Source organism: Echiichthys vipera (assembly GCF_963691815.1).
Source record: "Echiichthys vipera genome assembly, chromosome: 4".
Lineage (NCBI taxonomy): Eukaryota > Metazoa > Chordata > Actinopteri > Perciformes > Trachinidae > Echiichthys > Echiichthys vipera.
In genome coordinates, this window is record NC_139829.1 from 7,015,143 (window position 1) to 7,034,478 (window position 19,336).

General features: G+C 40.2%; 1 protein-coding gene across 1 annotated transcript in view; it reads left to right on the forward strand.

The window, feature by feature from the left end:
* cfap299 (cilia and flagella associated protein 299) overlaps nucleotides 1-14,858 on the forward strand; it is a gene marked incomplete at both ends in the record, with an annotated part of 76,332 nt that extends 61,474 nt beyond the window's left edge. Inside the window, 3 exons of the mRNA XM_083912331.1 lie at nucleotides 390-532; nucleotides 12,598-12,727; nucleotides 14,766-14,858. Coding sequence (XP_083768457.1) covers nucleotides 390-532; nucleotides 12,598-12,727; nucleotides 14,766-14,858 — 366 coding nt within the window. The remainder of the gene's footprint in view (nucleotides 1-389; nucleotides 533-12,597; nucleotides 12,728-14,765) is intronic.
* Between the last annotated feature and the right edge of the window lie 4,478 nt (nucleotides 14,859-19,336).

Genomic DNA, 19,336 nt, shown 5'->3' on the forward strand with positions numbered 1-19,336 from the left:
CCTAAACTATTCACACAACTTACAGTATTAATTTTTAAGCTACATTCTTGCCCAGACTGTAGGTGTGCTGGAACGGAACTGAGATACTGGTAACTGTAAGTCGAAGGATTCAGCTCGAGTCCCACGCACTTATCTGAGCAGGATATTCTGTAGACGGCCCACCTCACCGAGGTGGGCCATTGAGGGATGACATTAGTTAGAGTCGTTTCTTATTTGAACCATATAATATGAGCCTTTGTATTTCAAAGTGGGAGGATTTGTAACAGATCCCCTCTATCTGTCCAATTTTAACAAGTGACATTGGCCTTCCTGGCTTTTATTCAGGAGAGGTTTGATGGCCATGATTATTTACACAGAGGGTTTCCTTCTTTTTCTCTCTTTTTTTACAGTCGGTCATTTTCATAAGGGATCATAATACTGTTGGACAGGAAGTATCTGGCTATATAGACTACGCCCACAGACTCAAGACCCAAGATTTTGAACCATATTTCTGCGGAAAGAAGAGGCTCATGCCAGGACGCTCAGATTTATGGTAAGTCTCCTTCCATTGTAACATGTCCACGGTGGTTGGGGAGGCCTTGACTTGAGTGGGATTTGACAAGATTTGAAGGGTAAGGAAATCTTATTATGCAGGATTAAAGACTCAGGTTGACGTGAGAGACCAATATAGGCTTGGAAGAAGCTGTGCAAAGGGCCACTATAGTTAGTATGTACAGCAGCAACCCTAGTGGTCTCAGCATAGCTGTGCAATAAATATACACTCCTAAAATAAAGCTGAGTAGAGCTGCCAAGTGCTGAACCTGTCTGGACAAGACAGACACGAATCAGAGTCAGGATTAAAGCAAGCTCAAACCATGAGATTGGGATCCTCTTTTAATGTGCAGTAAATTTCATCACAAATACATGTAATACTTTTTACGGCCATGGTGATTAGATACATTGAAAAATATATAGAGCAGCTAACTGATGAATTCACATTAAAAGGCCCTGAAAATGTATTTACTTAATCAACTCTTGATGTAGGGGTCCTGTACAAACACACCATCATGTACCATCACAGTAGATATTTTTTTGAGTTTTTGTCCATGCCCTTCTTGCTGATTTGGTGTAATGTTTTATATATTTTTAAATTTAATAACTTTGTTTTTAATACCAGCAGACATCACGGTCATTTGAAAACTTGAGTGCAGGGACTCAAGGGTCATCCACACGAAAAACGATAACTATAATGATAATTATATATATATATACTTTTAAAAACTCGAGTGGGTGACCACGCCACAACTTTCACGATGACAGTGATGAACAATATTGTGGGGATCACTTTCAGGGTGATTTGATCAATGATAAAAACACTGACAGCCAATCAAAATCCATGTCTGAAAAACGATTGTGATTAGATGTTTTGCAATATCGTGCACCCCTAGTTAGAATGACAATTGTTCAATTGGTAATGTGAAAAATACTGATTAGAGCACTTAAAGCCACAAGAATTAGAAAAATCCTTTAATGTTGCAGTGTGTAAAAAGACACTTCTACTTTTGGAATAAACTGAAAAGTGCTGTAATACCATAAAAAAGTGTTTGTATAAAAAAAGGTGCTTTAAACCTGACACATTAAGCCTAGCTACATCATGTACAGTATGTTGAACAACTGCATGCATCAGTGCCAGTCACACGATTCCAGGCCAAACCACAAGCGAACTGCTGACCTTACAGGTGTAAGCTAAAATCTAGTCTATGTCCCTCAGTGGGCCAGGTTACATCTTTATAATTCATTCTCTATCAGGAGAGCTGTGTACAAAGAGAGCTGTCAGCAAATTACCAGAGCCAAAACCATTCCCACATTCCACATGCTCGTGCATAGTAACATATTACTAACATTTCAGATATGTGTGAAAACTTGTGTGCAAATGTGTGATTGTGTGTATTACATGGTTATATTCAGAGTTCAGCCAAATGACACGCACCCAGTATAACCTTACTGACACTGGGCAGAACAGTCTCTAATGTCTTACTGTGGACAGATTCTAAAGATAAATTATGCTTTTTTTCATGACCTGAATCTTATTTCTTTAATTTTGACCATCATTCCCGTTGAACTTGAACTTTTTACCCCTTTTAATCCCCACCTGGACCATATATCCAAGTATTTGGAAAAGTGAAAATGATACATGTCATATCTGAAATGACCATGATCATTTTTAACAGCATTGTAAAACTGCCTACCAGTGCAAATTCAGTACGTACAGGTAGGTAGCAGCTGAACCAGGAGCTCAATAGAAGCTCTGAAAACAATATGGGTATTTCATTGGAGAGTTTCCACAATCATTTCTAACCTTCACATGTGTTTTCACATCCAGGTAACATGGTTAAACTTTATGTACAGACTGTCTAAATGGCTCACTGTTTTTGGTACAATTAGGGCTGCCCCCCTGAAAGTCCAATCATCCGTCGGTGACCCCTCGGTACTTCATTTTCTTCAAGTCGAGCTGTCGTTTCTGTTTTTTTGTCAGTGCATTTCATTATATTATATTCTAGCAGAGGGATCATGCTGAACAGTGTTTCCCACAAGTGGTCTATCATAGATAAGAATGGTGATGACACTCACAAAGCATGGTAATCGAGACGGGGTCTGCATTTTAAGACGAGTCGTGTAGATTGCCAACTTCGCCGCAGACCCCCGGCACACTGAGTCTGCCCTGTCTGACAGCTGTCCCTCCACGCAGGGACAGAGGGCGCAGCGAGAATTTGTGTAAAGCTTTTTTAAACCTGCCTGGCCTTGCCTTAAGTCTACGGCCCCGTGAAGCTGCGAGGTCCAGGGGAGGGGTGCCGTCAAGTTCACAGCCCTGAGCCACATCCACGCCGGGCCTTTCCAAGCAGACCTCTAGCTGGTTGTGGCTCTTCCCCACAGAGGAAATGCAGGGAGATGACAGGATCCTCCAAAACCAAGCAGCCATCCCTGAACCATTGAGTTCAAGCCCCTGTGCCACCTGTTAAGAAGTGGAATCATATTTTCGGTTTGTTGAATGTTTGTGAATTGTTAATGATACACATATAAAGTATTTGCATTGTCAAGTCATGCGTTACATAGCTGCCCTAAAAACATCCATATTTCACTAATAATTTTGTTCTTTAGTTTTATAAGCACAATATTCATGTTAAAATTAAAAGTGAGATATATTTGGTTTGTGGAAAATTCCTACAGCAGTTAAAGGACAAAAAGAATGAGAGTCTGTGTTTTATTTTTGTAAGTGGTTTTCCCTTTCTGTGAAACCAAAGTGTCACACATGCGAAGCTTTGTTGTTTTATTTATCCATTTCTCACCATGCGCCCTGACACACAACCTCGCTTGTGGCCTTGAACTCGGCCTCCTCTCTGCCGAGTGGTCGCTCTAACAAGCTGTAGGTGTGAGTCATTGGGTGAGCATGTCTGGAGGTACGGCCTACTCCCTAATGGTGCTTTAATGAGCCCCCACCCCCCAACACGGGTCTCCCTGCCCTCCCTCCACCTGACATCTGACTTCACACTCCGTCTCTCCATCTCCTTTTCCACACACTAAAACTCTATCACATTTGCACATCTCTGTCTTCATTTCCAACGTTTCTAACCTCGCGTCCCATGCTTTTGCTACCTCTCCCCTTCCCTCCCCTCCTCTTGTCACCCTCCTCCTCTCTCTTTTTTTTCATCTCTGTCGGGAACAATAACACCCAGTGTGGTTGCCGCTAAGAGGGAGCAGATGCTGGAGCTGCTGCCCACTCAGTGCACTAAACCTCCCACCGCAGGACTCTGAATCCTGTCCCTCCTCCTCCTCCACAGCCACAAAGAACACAGAGCAGTGACACCAGCGCCAGCTCTGGCCTCCACCTCCCACCTTCAGCAAGGAAGGGTGGATAGGTTCACGTACACAGTCTGCAATGTCTCGAGGAGAAGAAAAAAAAAAGAGCAGTAGCAGAGTATCTCCTTGGAGCAAAGATGTGAATTTAAAAGACAGGAAGACAAAAAAAATGAATTGGTTGGAGGAAAATATAGACGATGTTAAATGTAAAGCTAGTTTCTGCACTAGCAGTATCTGTATGTCTGTAATTGGTGACGGTTAAAACGCATAAAGCTTCTCTCCTTTGAAGATGACCTTTCAGTTTATTCCTTTGCTAGGATCTGTAAGAAGATTTTTCAACTTTTTATTATTACCATTATTTCCTACCTCAACCGTCTGCTCCAAGTTAAAATACATACATGTACAATCATATTACAATTACATTGATTGTCTCAAAGTGCCGTTTGGTGCGATTTTACGTTAAAAAAAAAAAAAAGGAACCACAGGTTGCTTTCTTGTTCATTAAGACTTCTGTCATTAACTGACCGCTGTATCACTTTATTCTGAAATACATGTCAGTTTCTTTTCATTTAAAGTATTTTCTCAGTCACCTCCAGGATCTTTGCGTTCTATAGGAGCAGCAAGTAGCAAAAATCAGTTGAACACTGGACTTGATTTATTTTAGCAGGCACACTGGGTGGGTGGGACATATAAACATAATTTGTAAAGGCATATGTTGTAAGCCTCTGACCTCCTGGGAAACCTGGTTAAAGTAAATCAAGCACAGCATTTTCCTTGTTGCATTAGAAAGGTTACATCTAAGAAACAGTTAACACAAAACCCACGTAAGATTAGACGCAATATTGGTAATAATATGAATAAAACCGCACTTTTCTTGACAAAATGTTGTAGAAAACTGTCACTAAGTGATGATAATGTATACACTTTTACAAAGATTATAAACATAAATGATTGTGGATTTATTAGACTATGTATCTGCCTCTGAGAGACTTTTCAGATACACATGTGTTTTAGTTCCTGTCACTTAAGGGCAAACTGACTCAAGCCTTTCAATAAATGTAACCAGATTCTGACACTTGCACATTTAGGGCAAAGAAACTGTTCAAAAATATACAATATCACATGTTAAATGACTAAATCTTCATTGTGTTTTTGTCTCCATTACTTTTTACCCTGAGCTTCCAACACAGGCACCCAGACACACCACACACACACACGCACACGCACACAAACACACACACACACACACACACACATAAATATACACACACTTAAGTCCTGACCGGCCTCATCTAATTATCCCACAGATCTGCAGCTCCGTGCACCCAGCTTCCTGCCACTCCAGATGTGCCTACAGCATCTCTGATGTCTATTTAATGTTCCCCAGCAAAGTGACCATCTGTTTATGCACTCGGGCTGTTCCCCTCCTTCCTCTCTCTCTATCTCTCTCCCTTCTTCAGTCCCTGTGTTTAGTAGACTTTTAAGAGGCTGGGCAACATCTGACATATATGGTAGTCCTAATTGATTCTTTTCCTCTTTAAATTGTTACAGTGTGTCTCACGTAAAACTATCAGTCTCATTGGGTCCACCAAACGTTTAACACGGTGATAAAAGTACATCTGAAGTCAGCAATACCACGCATTTATTATTCATAGAATCGTTGACAACCTTTGAAATGCTGGATCCTATAAAACTTTCCAGCAACTAACTCTAGCCTGCGTGCATTTGGCGACAGACTTTGATTGAACTTGAAGGATCTGCTCTGTTGCAACACAGCGCATGCCTCCTCCGAAGCCAAAACCATATTGCCTCCATGTTCAGCCTCTGCAATGCACCTGTGTGTCTGGCTTCATTTTCCGCAGTGAAAATATTTGCACTGCTGTCCTATTTTATTAACTTTTAATACAAAAGAGAAACTGTTCCAGCCAAAGTGATTCGGCGGCCTCGGCCTGAAGCATTGTGTCCGCGCTTTAATGGAGGGGGGGCTTTGGGATATTCTATCGTAGTAGAGTCTGCCAGCTTGATAAATATTTGCTGGTAAGCCGGAACATTCCGTGTCATGTGTGTTGATCTTCACACATGGCGCGCACACACACACTTTTGGCTGGATCCTCTGGGTTAAATCCAGTCGAGCTGTTTCTTCTCAGTGCTGATACTGTTTGGACTGGGTTTGATAGATTAACTCCAGCAGTATGATCATATGAGACCTGCCAAGTGTGATGGGCTGTTCTGTCCATGTTGGCTGTGTCATTAAGCTTTAACATGTGTAACGATGTACGGATGTCACACATTTAAAATAGGACTTTTATCAATGACCATAAATCGTTTTTCGATTAAGGTGTTTTCATACCAGACTGATAAGTTGTCATTAGAGAGCATTCCTTGAATATGTGTGAATATATTTGGCCTTTTTTACACACCAGTGTGTCCGTGGGGTCTTAAAAAGTAATAAAAGTCTTAGACGCCATTTTCAAGTAGAGTTGTTCAAAGTGGTTGTAGCTCGAGTTTGCACAAATTAAATCAGAGCTCGACATTAACTTTTTGGGAACTTAAAGTAAATCTAACTTTCACCTGTTCAGACACAAAATTGTCACCCTTAAAAATAACAGTCACAAGCATCCAAACATCAACAATTAAACACATAAATTAGTAAGTGTTGTACTTGGTATATCAAATGTGAGATATTTTTGCTGCTGAGATAAACTATCTGGCCGCTCGTAGCACCAGTATCGTACCGTAATACAACGAATATTGCTATTACTAATACAGTATATGCAATCATTAGTCTTATAAATTATAAAATTTATAGCCATAAGAACGCCATCACTGGCAGTAGCTCAGTCCATAGGTGACTTGGCTGGGAACCGGAGGGTCGCTGGTTCGAGACCCTGTGTGGACCATGAATGGAGCGTGGACTGGTGGCTGGAGAGGTGCCAGTTCATCTCCTGGGCACTGCCGAATGGCTGTTGAGCAAGGCACCGAACCCCCAACGCCGGTCACTGGTAGCCCCCTCGCTCTAACATCTCTCCATTAGTTGCATATATATAGGCATTCTATGCATGTGTGTGTGTTTCGCGCCTGTGTGTGTAAAATGAAAAAATAGAGTGAAAATTGAATTTCCCCATTGCGGGACAAATAAAGGAGTTCTTCTTCTTCTTCTTCTATGTCTCACTGTATCACAGCTGTTATTACCACTACTCCTCACTGATCATATCTACCACCATTAATATTATTATCATTGTCATATTCTATCACCTTAGCTATACTTGTTTCTACTATTCTACTGCCATAACTTATAACTCATACTCACATTATTATAGATATTATAGTTACTGATTAGTAGTAACTAGTAACTAGTAACCACTCGTTTTGTGGTTGTTTGCATGTGTGGAAGTGTCTCTCTGTCTGTCTTTGTCTCTCTCTGTCCATCTGTCCGTCTTTTATCTCTTTCTCTCTTCTTTTCTTCCTCACCAACCGGTCAGGACAGATGTCCATCCTCCACCATACTCAATGGGGGAATTGTTGGGTCTATGTAAATCATAAATAAGTCATAGAGTGTGGTCTTTACCTAGTTTATAAAGTGTCCTGAGATAACTTTTGCTATGAATTGGCACTATAAATACAATTGAATTGAATAGACAAGCATCAAAATCCAAGCAGCTGCTGCCTTGACTTTTGTGACATTTGTCAGCTTAGAAGATGCTTCTGGGAATCAAAATTTAAGAGAAAAATGGGGAGAAAACACATTCTGATTTTGCATTATTAATTAATCTTAATCTGATATTCAGTAACTGAGATAACTCAGTATTTTCATCAGACAACAAAAGGGACAACATAAACATTAAAACAACATGAACTCAAAAGTAACCTCATTTTTCCATCCCATAGACTGATGCACTTCACTTGTGTTTTAATATTTAATATAAGCATAAATAAATTCCCAGATGAAACAAAAGCAATGAGTGTAGTATGCGTAGGTGGGTGGTTAGAGTTGGATTTGTAATGGGGTTGTCAACTGGACATGTCCCATCTGTGATTTGTCGTTGAATCAGACCCCTAACACCCCCAGAAGGCTGAACAGTAAATTAAACGCCTTACACTCTGACTCAACACTGGAGAGGCTTTTTGTGATTTACGCTGGAAACATTAACTTCAGAAACAGTTACTGGACTTGTAGTCTTCAGCCACTATAGAAAAAAACAGCTGAGCGAATACACATGCTAGGTATTTGCTCTTTTATGATATATATATTATCCAGCGCAGGGTCCAGCTCCTCTGAGCCCTATAATGAGACTGTTGACATTACTGTGGAAAATGACCGCCTGGAGATAACAATAGAGCTAAGCATGGTAACTATGGAAAGTGAAAGGATACAGTGCACGTGTCCAACAGCTATGGTGAATGCATAGGGAACCAAGAACCGATGCAGAGAGCACCGTCATTGTTTCCACCAAATCCAGGTTCTCACACTTTTACTGGTCCATGTGTCTGGGTGTGGTGCCATCCAGCTGCTGGAACTTTCTTTGCGACCAAATGTGCACCAACCGTGCAGTTAGTTGCCCTGGTGACAGTTCATATGGGACAGCGAGGGAGGTGGGTCCAATAAACACATCCGAGTAACGTATGAACGAAATTCTCGGCACACTTTCGTCAGCCTTTTTCATGTTCAGTGTTAAAATATCTCACATCTGTCCCATTTCTCTTGCAAAAGTAAGCGGTTCACCATGGAATAAAAGTGGTCGACCAAAAAAATGTTAATTGTCGTATGGCATTTCGGTATAAATAGTCACTGAAACATTGTCAGATCTAATTTACAAAGAGAAGACGTATGCATGTGTCTGAAAGCAAGTCTCAGACAATATAATTTTCCCCTGAGTTTTAAGGGAAAAACCTCAATTTGTATTTCATAATTGGGACATTGCAGCAGTCTATTCTGAACCTGCTTTACTCAGCTCTGTTGGCAACTTGATATAAAAAATGCCGGACCTCTTGTCCTATCATACCTTATAATTTTATGCATCATTGTATTTCCCCACACAGTTTGGACTGTTCAGAGGCATCCAGTGCATGTGTTTCCTGTAGAGGAAGATAACTTCAAAAGCTGGCAGGAGAGGGTTGACAGATATTTGAGACATCAGATGGTATCCAATGTCATATGTTCCGAAATTCTTTGTGTCCTCTTAGTGCTGCAGCAATGAGTCCTAAATCCTGGAAGAGAGGTAGGGTTTTTGCACTTCAAAGTCAAAGGGGTGTTTTACAGGTTGTGCGTAAATGAGGTCCGTGGTTAATTCAGGCTAAAGAGATTTTAACCTTCTGTTCTACGAGGTGAAATACATCAGTAAATACCCCTCTGAATTTTGAAGCTTGTAGGCGAAAGGTGGCTGCTAACAAGTGGCAAAAGTTCACTAATAGCTTAATGTGAGCTTTTTATTTCTGGCAATGGCTTTCATGCTTTAGAAATCATAAAAGTTAAAAGTTGTTCTTGCTGAACAAACATGTTTGTAACAGAAACTTTTGCCATCAGATCTTTTCTGCAGTAATCCAATAGAAAAACCCCATCCCATCCACATAATCCAAGTCTAGCCTTAAATCAGTCTTTTGAGTCTAGCCTTAAGTCAGTCTTTTGAGATGAGTCAAGTATCAAGTTAAAGTCCATCAAGACAAGTCCAAATCGAGTTTTCAGTCCAAATCAATCAAGACAAGTCATGCAGTGCAAGTATGAAGTGTCTCAAGTCTCAAGTGGTTGATGGCAAGTCTAAGTCAAATCACAGGTCTTTATTTGCAAATTATTTGTCTTTGTTTAAATATTTCATGTCTAAATGTGGTCTACAAATCGACCCTTTCCTTTATCCTAAATAACTTTCTTTGAGAATATGACAGGTGACCAATACAGAAAAACCATGTTGCCATGATACCAGAAGTAAAGTCTCTCTCTATATCGCTATTGGATGGAATAGCCGACCCTTTTCATAGCTATTCAAAAACTGACCATTCTGCTAAAATATGTATTTACATTACCTCTGAAACAGATCTTGCAGAAAACATCTTGACATCAGCCACACAGTCAGATGAATTATTCGATTGCAGGTCTTAAAATGTAAATGTAAACATTTAGAGATGTATTTTACATAGTGTGGGTCGTTAATACTTTATTTCTTCTGTTCATCATGTTTTGGCTCCAGTAAAGCATCACAGCATGGGAAATATAACCTGCAGCATGCTGGCATCTCTCCATTGTGTTATGGTCCAATATTTACAACTTGCTGCTGCAGCTTCAGCCCACCAGGCCCCCCAGCATAACGTACCACTTCCCAGATTTACACAGTCTCCTCCCTGAGGTCCAACTTTGTTCTTGGACCACAAACTGCTGCTGAGGAACAGCCGAGGCCCGCTAGAGCAATCTTGAGTTCCTGAGAGTGTGACATGTGGAGTTGTGTTACTATGATGTGAACATCTAATGTTGAGAACCACTGGGAAAGGTCATAGCTCTGTAAGAAGCCAGGGTTATTTATTAATTATCACTTGGCATAACAACATTAAAACCTGTTACCAGAGTTATGTTATTGAGGCTTTTTTCTTAAAATGAAACCCTAACCCTGAAAAAAAAAACCAAATAATAATAATAATGTCTTTGTAAAACAATTTTCAAAACAACAGTTAAACCAAAGACTCCAAACCAGCCTCGTATTTTACATCCAAAAAGAGCGAAGATCTGCTTCTTTTATGGCTAGAAAACGTCAGGGTTTTTTTTCTTCAACATACATGTGGCTTTAGTTGATGGAGGATTTGACAGGAATACACACTACTTACTTGATATATCAATTGTTAAACCACATCCTCAAAGGTATACTATAATATGAAGGCCCAATCATTTTTGTCCCTTTGACACTCTCACAAAGTTGGACATTATTGCTCTGCTGTATCAAAAATAACAGAAACCCTAAAAGCAGAGATTGATCCAATCGGATGCTGTAAATTAATCGGTCATTTATTTTGGAATTCAACCCTTTCTTTGGTTTCAATTGCTTATTAGCCACAGCTTTATTTTAATTGCTGGCTTGGCAAACTCTTACACAGCACCCTCACAATCAAATTAGAAACAGATTTTTACCTTGCCTCTCTTACAAAAGATACTTGAATCTACATGTTGCTTTCCTTTCTTGTGTGCAAAGCAAAGTTCTTTTATGGTCTGCTGTTGAATATTGATATGATAACAATGGCCGTGTAATGTTCTTTAATCCGTGAAGTTTTCTTTCCTCCATGAAACATGCAGAGGCATGACCTCAATATGGTGCTCATGTGTTGTTGTAAAGCCTCCTGCTGTGTGAGCCCAGAAAGGAAAATGTTCTGAAAAAAGCAGAGTTTCAAATGGTCAGGTAGCACACTCCGCTGCATCTGAGCTTCAGTCTTTTCTTCCTTAGACAATCTGCAATGCAAACACATATATATATATATTTTTATTTTTTATTTTTTTTACTTTTTAGCCTCTTTTTTCATCTTAGGAAGAGAGATAACATTCAAAAACATTTATATCCACTGTTAGCTGAAACATATAGCAGAGTCACAGATGGTGTCAATCATTGACTCCCATTTGATATTAAAAAAAAAAAAGCATGCTAGTCTTTCAAAGCTCAACCACTTTGACTCAGCTTTGGCTTGCAAAAACTAATGTCCAATCTTTTCATCCTGTGTTATTGTATGTTACAGTTATGTGACTAGTCGTTTTCAGCCCAACCTCAAGCAAAACTCTTGACTTTTTTAAGTGAAATTGAGTGTTCAGAATGAGAATTAGAAATATTTGAGCAGTTGGACTTTGTGTTGCTTTGCGTGTGACTGGTAGTATCTGTAAAAAGTGTTATTGTCCTTTTATTTATCCAATTTGAGGCCCAAGGTGCACTGGAGATAGGACAGAATGCAACATAAGATTCCTCGTTTACACAGTGTCTCATCTAAAGCTGACCTGTTTTTAAAATGTTTTTATTTTACAACAAAAAAATCTATCCATGTGGCAGTATTCCCCCACCTGTCTGAATGCTACGGGTTGCCTCCTCCATCCTTCCATTGTAAATCCATGAGTTTTAAAAGTGTTTCTCTTAAGCAACATGTCTGTGTGGGCCCACAAAAGCAAAATCAAACCAACTGGCCTGGCAGCACAGCCAGTGTAACACTATAGCCTCGTTTCCACTGAGCAGTCCGGTTCAATTCAGTTCGTTTCACAACTGTTATTTTTTTGTTTCCATTGTCACCAATAGAACCGCACCATTATGTCCCTTTTTTTCTTTACCCTTCCATTGAGGTACCTAGCGCACTGATCCGGTACTAAAAAGTTGGAGCTAGAAACACTGCAGTCCGCAATTGGTGCAGATGATTCTCTGCATCTCCGGTGAAAAGGCAATACAGCCAGAACTGGGTAGAGCAGTGAAGGATTAAACACAAGGCTCTCCACGACTCTTACCATCTGGTAATAACTCCACCTGCATTTAAGAGTACCCGCTGCGGTGGAAAGACAAAATGGATCTAGTGTTTAGGTAAATGTCCATTCATGATGCGTACGGTTCTAAAGGTACTATACGGAAAGTGTTTGATGGAAATGTGGCATGTAGTTACCTTACTATTCTTGGTAGCTTCAAGTAGTTTTAAAAACATCTTTACAAATAATATTTCCCTTCCACTGTACCATTGCATTGGTGACCCCTATTTGAAAGTACCTTTAAGCTTCAAAAGTGGCTTCACCAAGTAACTGTTATCTTTTTTCTGCAGCTACTACAACTGGAAGACACAGGTTTCCACCTCCAACTCGAGCCCCAACTTTGAGGTGACTTATGACGACCCTAACGGCCTTCTCTTTAAGAACAAGAGGGACAAAAAGATCCTGAATGTGGACCCCTTGGTATGTTTTGTTGTTGTTGGTGTCCTGCTTTGTATTTAAACCCCAGGGAGACAAATGGCACTGCTAATTAGATAAGTTCACCTGTTCAACAGCACTAAAAATGTCGCCAGAGAGCAAAAAGGCTATAGGGCACTTTTTAAAGTATTTTTGCTGCACTAGCCACTGAATGTTGTAACCCCGTGGCTCAGGTGATTAACTTGCCATGTACCCACAATATCCTATTTGTCTAGTATGGCTTGGAGCCTTTTGTTGCAGTCAGTGCTCGTATTTTCTCCCAAAACATGTTGAAATTCTTAAAATAGTTATTTTTCACCTGCCAATTATAGTAATTGCCTAGCTCATTTAGCGAGTCAAAGTCATTTTCAGAGGGAGCCCACACTATCAGTTTGAGAAACAGAGAGGGAAAGAAATCAGTGGGAGGGAAAGATATTTGCTTTCCACCTGCACAAAGAATGGAGGATCATGGGGTCGGGACAGGTGCTTCCTCCACGCTCACAGTCCGACAGGGGCCTAGGAAGAATAACGACCAACTGACTGTGTTTTTTTCTCTCTTTCTCTAGTTTCCCTCTTTGCGGGGGGGCGGGGGGTAGTTGGTGTGGGGCTGAACTATTTTGAAATTGCAGACAGAGCTGTGGGGACTGCGTTTTTGAGGCTAAGCGCCAAAATGGCAGCACAGTGTTCTAGCTGTGGTCGAGCACCGCCCCGACCAGGCTGTCTATTAAAAACACAAGAGAAGGCATAGGAAGCCAGACACAGCAAACCACCCGTGTGCCCAGAACCAAGCTCAGCTCAGCCCAGATTGGCTCGGCACTGAGCGGCACGGAACTCATCCGGCTTTTAACCCACCATGAGCTCACTAGCTGCTCATGTGGCCACAGATCCGCAGTGGAACCTTCCAAAATCAAGACTCACATCAACTCATTTTGGGTGGTTTGTTTGTTTTTCTGCCTTTGTCATACCGTGACCACTTTTTCTATCCAGGCCAGAAAGTGGGTTTGGGGTGTGCAGGGGGTTGTCATATTTCATTGGCTTGAGTCAATCAAGGTAAAGGTTTAACGTTGCTGAGATGACATGAGTGTTAATGGCACATTGCTTTTTGTAAAAGTAGATGGTTATCATTTAGTTTACCCATGGTTTCCTATTTTCTCTTAAAGTGTCCATGAAGTCATTTTTTTAATGGTCTATTTTTATTGACGCTCTTTTGAACCTCCCTACTTATTAGGACACCCACAAGTGTGTTTGAGGTAAAAGTGTAAATTGAGTGTAATGGTTGGCTATGGATCCACTCCCACTAGAAGCTTTTGACACACTTAGCCTTGAATAAATGTTCCCAGCTGGTAGTGGCTTCACATCTTAGTGGTGGGGCTGTGTCAAATTTGACATTCAAAGTAACACAAAACATGTTGGAAAATGAACAATTACAGTCACTGTCAAATTATGCTGCACTTGGCCTCCCCTTTAATATACCTCTTATTATAAAGGGATGTGTTCTGGATATCTGGGGGTTTGTTTAATTACTACCAGGCTTTATTCAATTAAATTGTATTTAAAGTGTCAAATCGTAAAAAAAAGTTTGCTTTGCACAGCGCCACTGAAATGATAGCAGAGCACAGCTTGAAGCTGCTTACTGCTCCTCCTCAGCCCCGCCCGTTTGTCAGATTTGGTTTAAAAAAAAAAAAAGATGGTGACGGCAAAGATGCCAGTCTCCTGGCTTCAAAACGGTAGTCCATAAACCAAAGGGTTAGGTCACAGTAGCTATGTCCATCTCTTTTGTACAGTCTACCGTCCACACAGACTTTAGCTTAAGCAAAAATGTTCCATTTAAGAAGAAAAAGGAAAGAGACATACATACATACATACATCAGAGAAAGGACTAGACTTCTTGTGAAGTTCTGAGAACCAGTTCAGACTGTCACACACATGCACATTCAGGCACACAAGGTGGAAATTCACTTTGCATATAGTCTCAATGCACCTTTTATAGACTGCAGATAACTCTGTCCAAACAAGGCCTAACTGCTCTTACTCTGGGTTCCAGTCTGGTCCCGGTGAGGACTCCAACAGGACATTCCTGAAGTCGGACCTCTACATTCATGTCGTCATCTACGACCACAACATCAGGACAGTCTGAGCTTCAGAGGCTGCTGCCGACACATTCATACATATGGCACGTATTGGAGAGCGCTGGAAGCCTCTAATTTGACCAGGTTGCTGCAGTTGCACCATCATTTCCAAACTGTTGCCCTCATATCATGCATGCCATCTGGGTGGAGGTGCTGCAGTGAAAAGAATGGCTTTTATCTGAGGATTCCCAGAGGAAGAAGTGGATGGACGAGTGTGACAACTTGGCAAAATGACCTGAGATTTGTGTATGTTACTTCAGATTTTGTGACAGTAATATGAAATTATAATATAATCTTATTGTAAAGCTTTTTGGCCTTAAATTCGTGTTTATTCCATTTCGTGAATAACCAGTTTGGCTCGATTTGTTTGGCATTCCCCAAAGGAATGGAACCTGCTCAGGACCCGGGGCTTGCCCCATCGTTTCGCCTGGCATGTTTTGGGCTGTTTGTCTAAACAAATTAAAGGCGTAAGAGCTTTGAAAGATGATGGGGGTTGCTTTTATGTCCTCCCCCAGGCTGCGGTAGCTCCAATTGGACTGGAAGAATGGGTAATGGGCTTAAAGCATTCCGCATGTTCCCAGATGCAAGGCACACTTTACAGGACATCAAAGTGCTCTATCATTTACATATTAGTCATTCACTATGGTATTTTTTAATGGAAGACAACTCTACAAGAAACCTTTTTTTAGAAATCATTTAGGAAGTACAGAACACTTTTAGCAACTTGTTCCCTTTTAATTTTTGGATTGTTTGCATTCGTTATTGAAACACATGGTAAAAATCAGCCCCACCACAACTAACATTATCCATCTATAAGCTAACAAATTACAGGGTCTTTTGTTATTTGTTCATAAATTAGTTTTCTGTAGACTCTGCAGAGACAAAGTTGGGGGTAAACACTTTTTTCCATTCAGTCACAAGGAAACATCCTGCACATGTACTAGCTCTGTGAAGGTATTTGTGTACAGTCACTTTACACCCATTCTTTTAATTGCTCTCCAAAATGCTGTTTAATGACAACCTAAATGAAAATGTAAAGTATGGCGGGTTTCCATGCATCCTGGAAAACATGGAGAACAGTTGGCCAATTTTCGAGTCATGGAAAACAGACGTGGTAAATGAGAGAAAAAAGTCCAATGTTCTGGAAAACCTGGTGTTGTCTGATTTTCCTTTGGATAAGAGTGAACTACTAACCTATCTGAGCTCCCCAAAAACATATAACATTGTCATCTGAAAGGGCAAAGTTATGTTCAGGATGATATTCATGTTCAAACAGTAACATCAGTTTATGGACGAGAGTACTTTGAATTGGCTGTTAGTGCTAATGAAGAATTGATCTTCTAGGAAAACTGACATTTAATCCAAGTAAAACTACTTCAGTTGGGGGTTTTTTTGTTCGATCGAGCGCTTGGACCCGGAAGTGGTATTCTGAAGAGGTTTTAGGTCAAACTTAACAGTCCATACTAATAAAGTGAAATGTGTTATAATTTCTAAGCTTGTAAGAGATGATTTTATAGATAAGTTATATATATACGCACGTTTTTAAATCAGACTTTCACAGAGAGAAACATTAGTGCACGGCACAAAGTCTGTCCGTCATACTAGCTTAATTATCATTGAAACTGTCCTGGGAAAGGATTTCTAGAAAAGAGTGGGAACTCTGTGTAGATATTCAACAAAGTCCTGCATGGATCTACAGTTACCACTCACAAAAATGGCACTAAGTCTTTAAAAGAATAGTTTGACATGTTTGGGGGGAAATATTCTTATTGGCTTTTACTGTAGAGAGTTGGAAACAAACAGAGGTAACCAAATCCACCCACAAGCACCTCTGAAGTTCAAAGACTAGCATGTTATATCTCCTTTGTTTAATCCATGCAAAAACAACACTAGTTTGACAGGGGGTTGGGCCGGACTATTTCTTGGACATCCGGGATTTTCTGTCACTTTCCCAGCCAAGAAATAGTAAGATTATTTATTTTTTTATTTTTTTACCTTTGGACAGGGCCAGGCTTTTCTGTTTCCCCCGTCTTCCTGTCTTCCCAGATAACAGTCTCCTTACATTAGTTTTATATAATTCATCAAACTCTGCAAGAAAGCAAATTTCCCAACATGTAGAACTATTCCTTTTAAACTGACAGAGTGGAAGCTGTACATAAAAAAAGTACTAATTCCCCTTGCATCCATTCGGCTGAAATGTATTTCTGAAAGTTACGAGGTTTAAACAAATTAGTTCATTCTAACACAAACCTCTAATGTCCCCTCAGCCACCCGGTTACCAGAGCAGCCTTCCACTGCTGCATCTGTTTGTCTGTTTTGACGGAATTGGATCCTATTGGCCTCATTGAAACAATATGTGCGTTGACACGGGGATGTAGGTTCTGGTTCTGTAAAAGCAAGGGTTTGGGGAATGGGGGTCTGGTTTTGGGTTTTCTTAGTCAACAGACGTTTTTTGTTTTTGTTTTATCTAAAAGATGTGAACAAAGTTTGCGGAGTTATAAAAAGCAACAAGTTATAAAAGTGTGATGGGGGGGTACCTTTTGATTTACTTTCACCTCCACCTGCCCAATATGTTTTTGTTGTTATATGTCCTTATATATATATATTTTAGTGTTATTTATAGGTCCCATATTTTTTTTTAAAGTGCCATATAAATACTGTGAAAGTATTAGAATGCTCAATCCACAGAGAAATGCACACAGTCCATATTCAGAAACTGTGCCTTTAAAGAGCTGTCAGGACTTCCTGTACCGCTGTGATGTCACAACTACACTGTATATAGGTAGAAAGTGCTGTGACAGTCATTCCCCCGACTGCAATGATGCAGAGATAGCTGATGTGGAAGTTTGAACATTAAAGCATGTAAACATTTTCTAGTAGAAACTCAGAATACAAGTATGAAGCTGAAAATGAGCAGAATGCGGAACCTTTAATTGTCTTTTTTGAGCTGTTTGTGTCGAAATGGCTCCGAAAAACCGGTCAGTCTCTGCTGTTGTTTTAATTAAACCAACTGGACTAACAAGGATGGTGTGTACATTCAAATCAAGCAGAACAATTGTAACAGGAATGTTATTTCCTCTTTGACTTCTTTGTAAAACGCCAGCTTTAACCTCAGGGTGAGGTATGTCCACCTGACTATCTCACTATCTGCTTTGTTTTTTATGTGTGGGGGGTAAGAACTCAAACCTGCCGGGTGGCAAATGAACATTTCCCTCTCATCTACAGCTGTTTAGCTTTATAGGCCGCAGCTCATTCATGTGGCCCGGTGATGAAGTAGTCCGGCCCGCTATGCTCACCCTCCTTGAAAGATGCATCAGTTACTCCCAACACCTACAGCAGATGTGCACATGGAAAAAAGCACTTAAAAATGTCAGTAGATTGACAAACAAACAAGCATCACTCATGAAGTGTTACTTTTTATGTGCCGTACTTCTGTGTTAGACCAAAAAAAGAAAAAAACTTGCTGGAACTCACTCAGACAGATCTTGTGTCTGCAAATAGTAATGATTTCACAATAAAGTCTCATTTAAATGGTAATATCCCCTTTCTTTTCTTTTATTGGGCTTTTAAGCTGTTGGGGTTGTAAATGAAGCATGGTTTTATTAGTTTGAGGCCTCACTTGCCCCTAATATACACAACGTGAGGTAAAGACGATTCTGACTAAACTGGGCCTTCTCTATGTAACTGGCTCAATTTCACTTTAATTTCACGTCTCTTCATTCAAATACCAGCAACATTTAAACTTTGATCAATGCAAGAAGATAGACGAGTTAAGACAAGAGTGGTGAAGATTCATGCTTAAAACCGACAGTGTTTACCAAAGCTGTTGATGACTGCAGCAATTTTTTAGGCACCAAATGACTTGAATCAAGATTAGCATTTTTATTATGACAATGATCATGTTGTCAACAGGCTCCCACTTGTATCTACCTACTGTATGAGGACTGGTAACAGTTAGTCTGAATCAAATAAAAAAAAATGTGGCCTTGCAAGTGATACTTAAGAAATCTATCAATACGCTTGATTATTATTATTCGGATGGTTTTGTCTTTTTTTTTAACAGAGCACAGCAGTAAAACAAAAAAAAAACAATCTGATTAATAATACACAAGCGTAATAAAACAAATTACAGTTTAAACCCAACAAATGTTCTTAATACAGTTTCCCTCTTGTGATTTCATCTCATCTCATCTCATCTTCAACCGCTTATCCCGGGGTCGGGGTCGCGGGGGTGCTGGAGCCGATCCCAGCTGACATCGGGCGTGAGGCGGGGTACACCCTGTGAAAAGCTTTCAGGCATGTGCACCTCAAAAGGTTAAGAAGGTTTTATGTTAAGAGATCAAATGTGCCCAGGTTTACACTGAAACAGGCTTTGCTTGCTGTGATCATTCTTCCTGTTACTTGTATTTAAGAAATCCACAAAATCCACAGTTCTCATTCTGTTTTTTAAAAAGTTTTTTTGAGCTAATGTGAGTTTGAAAAAAAA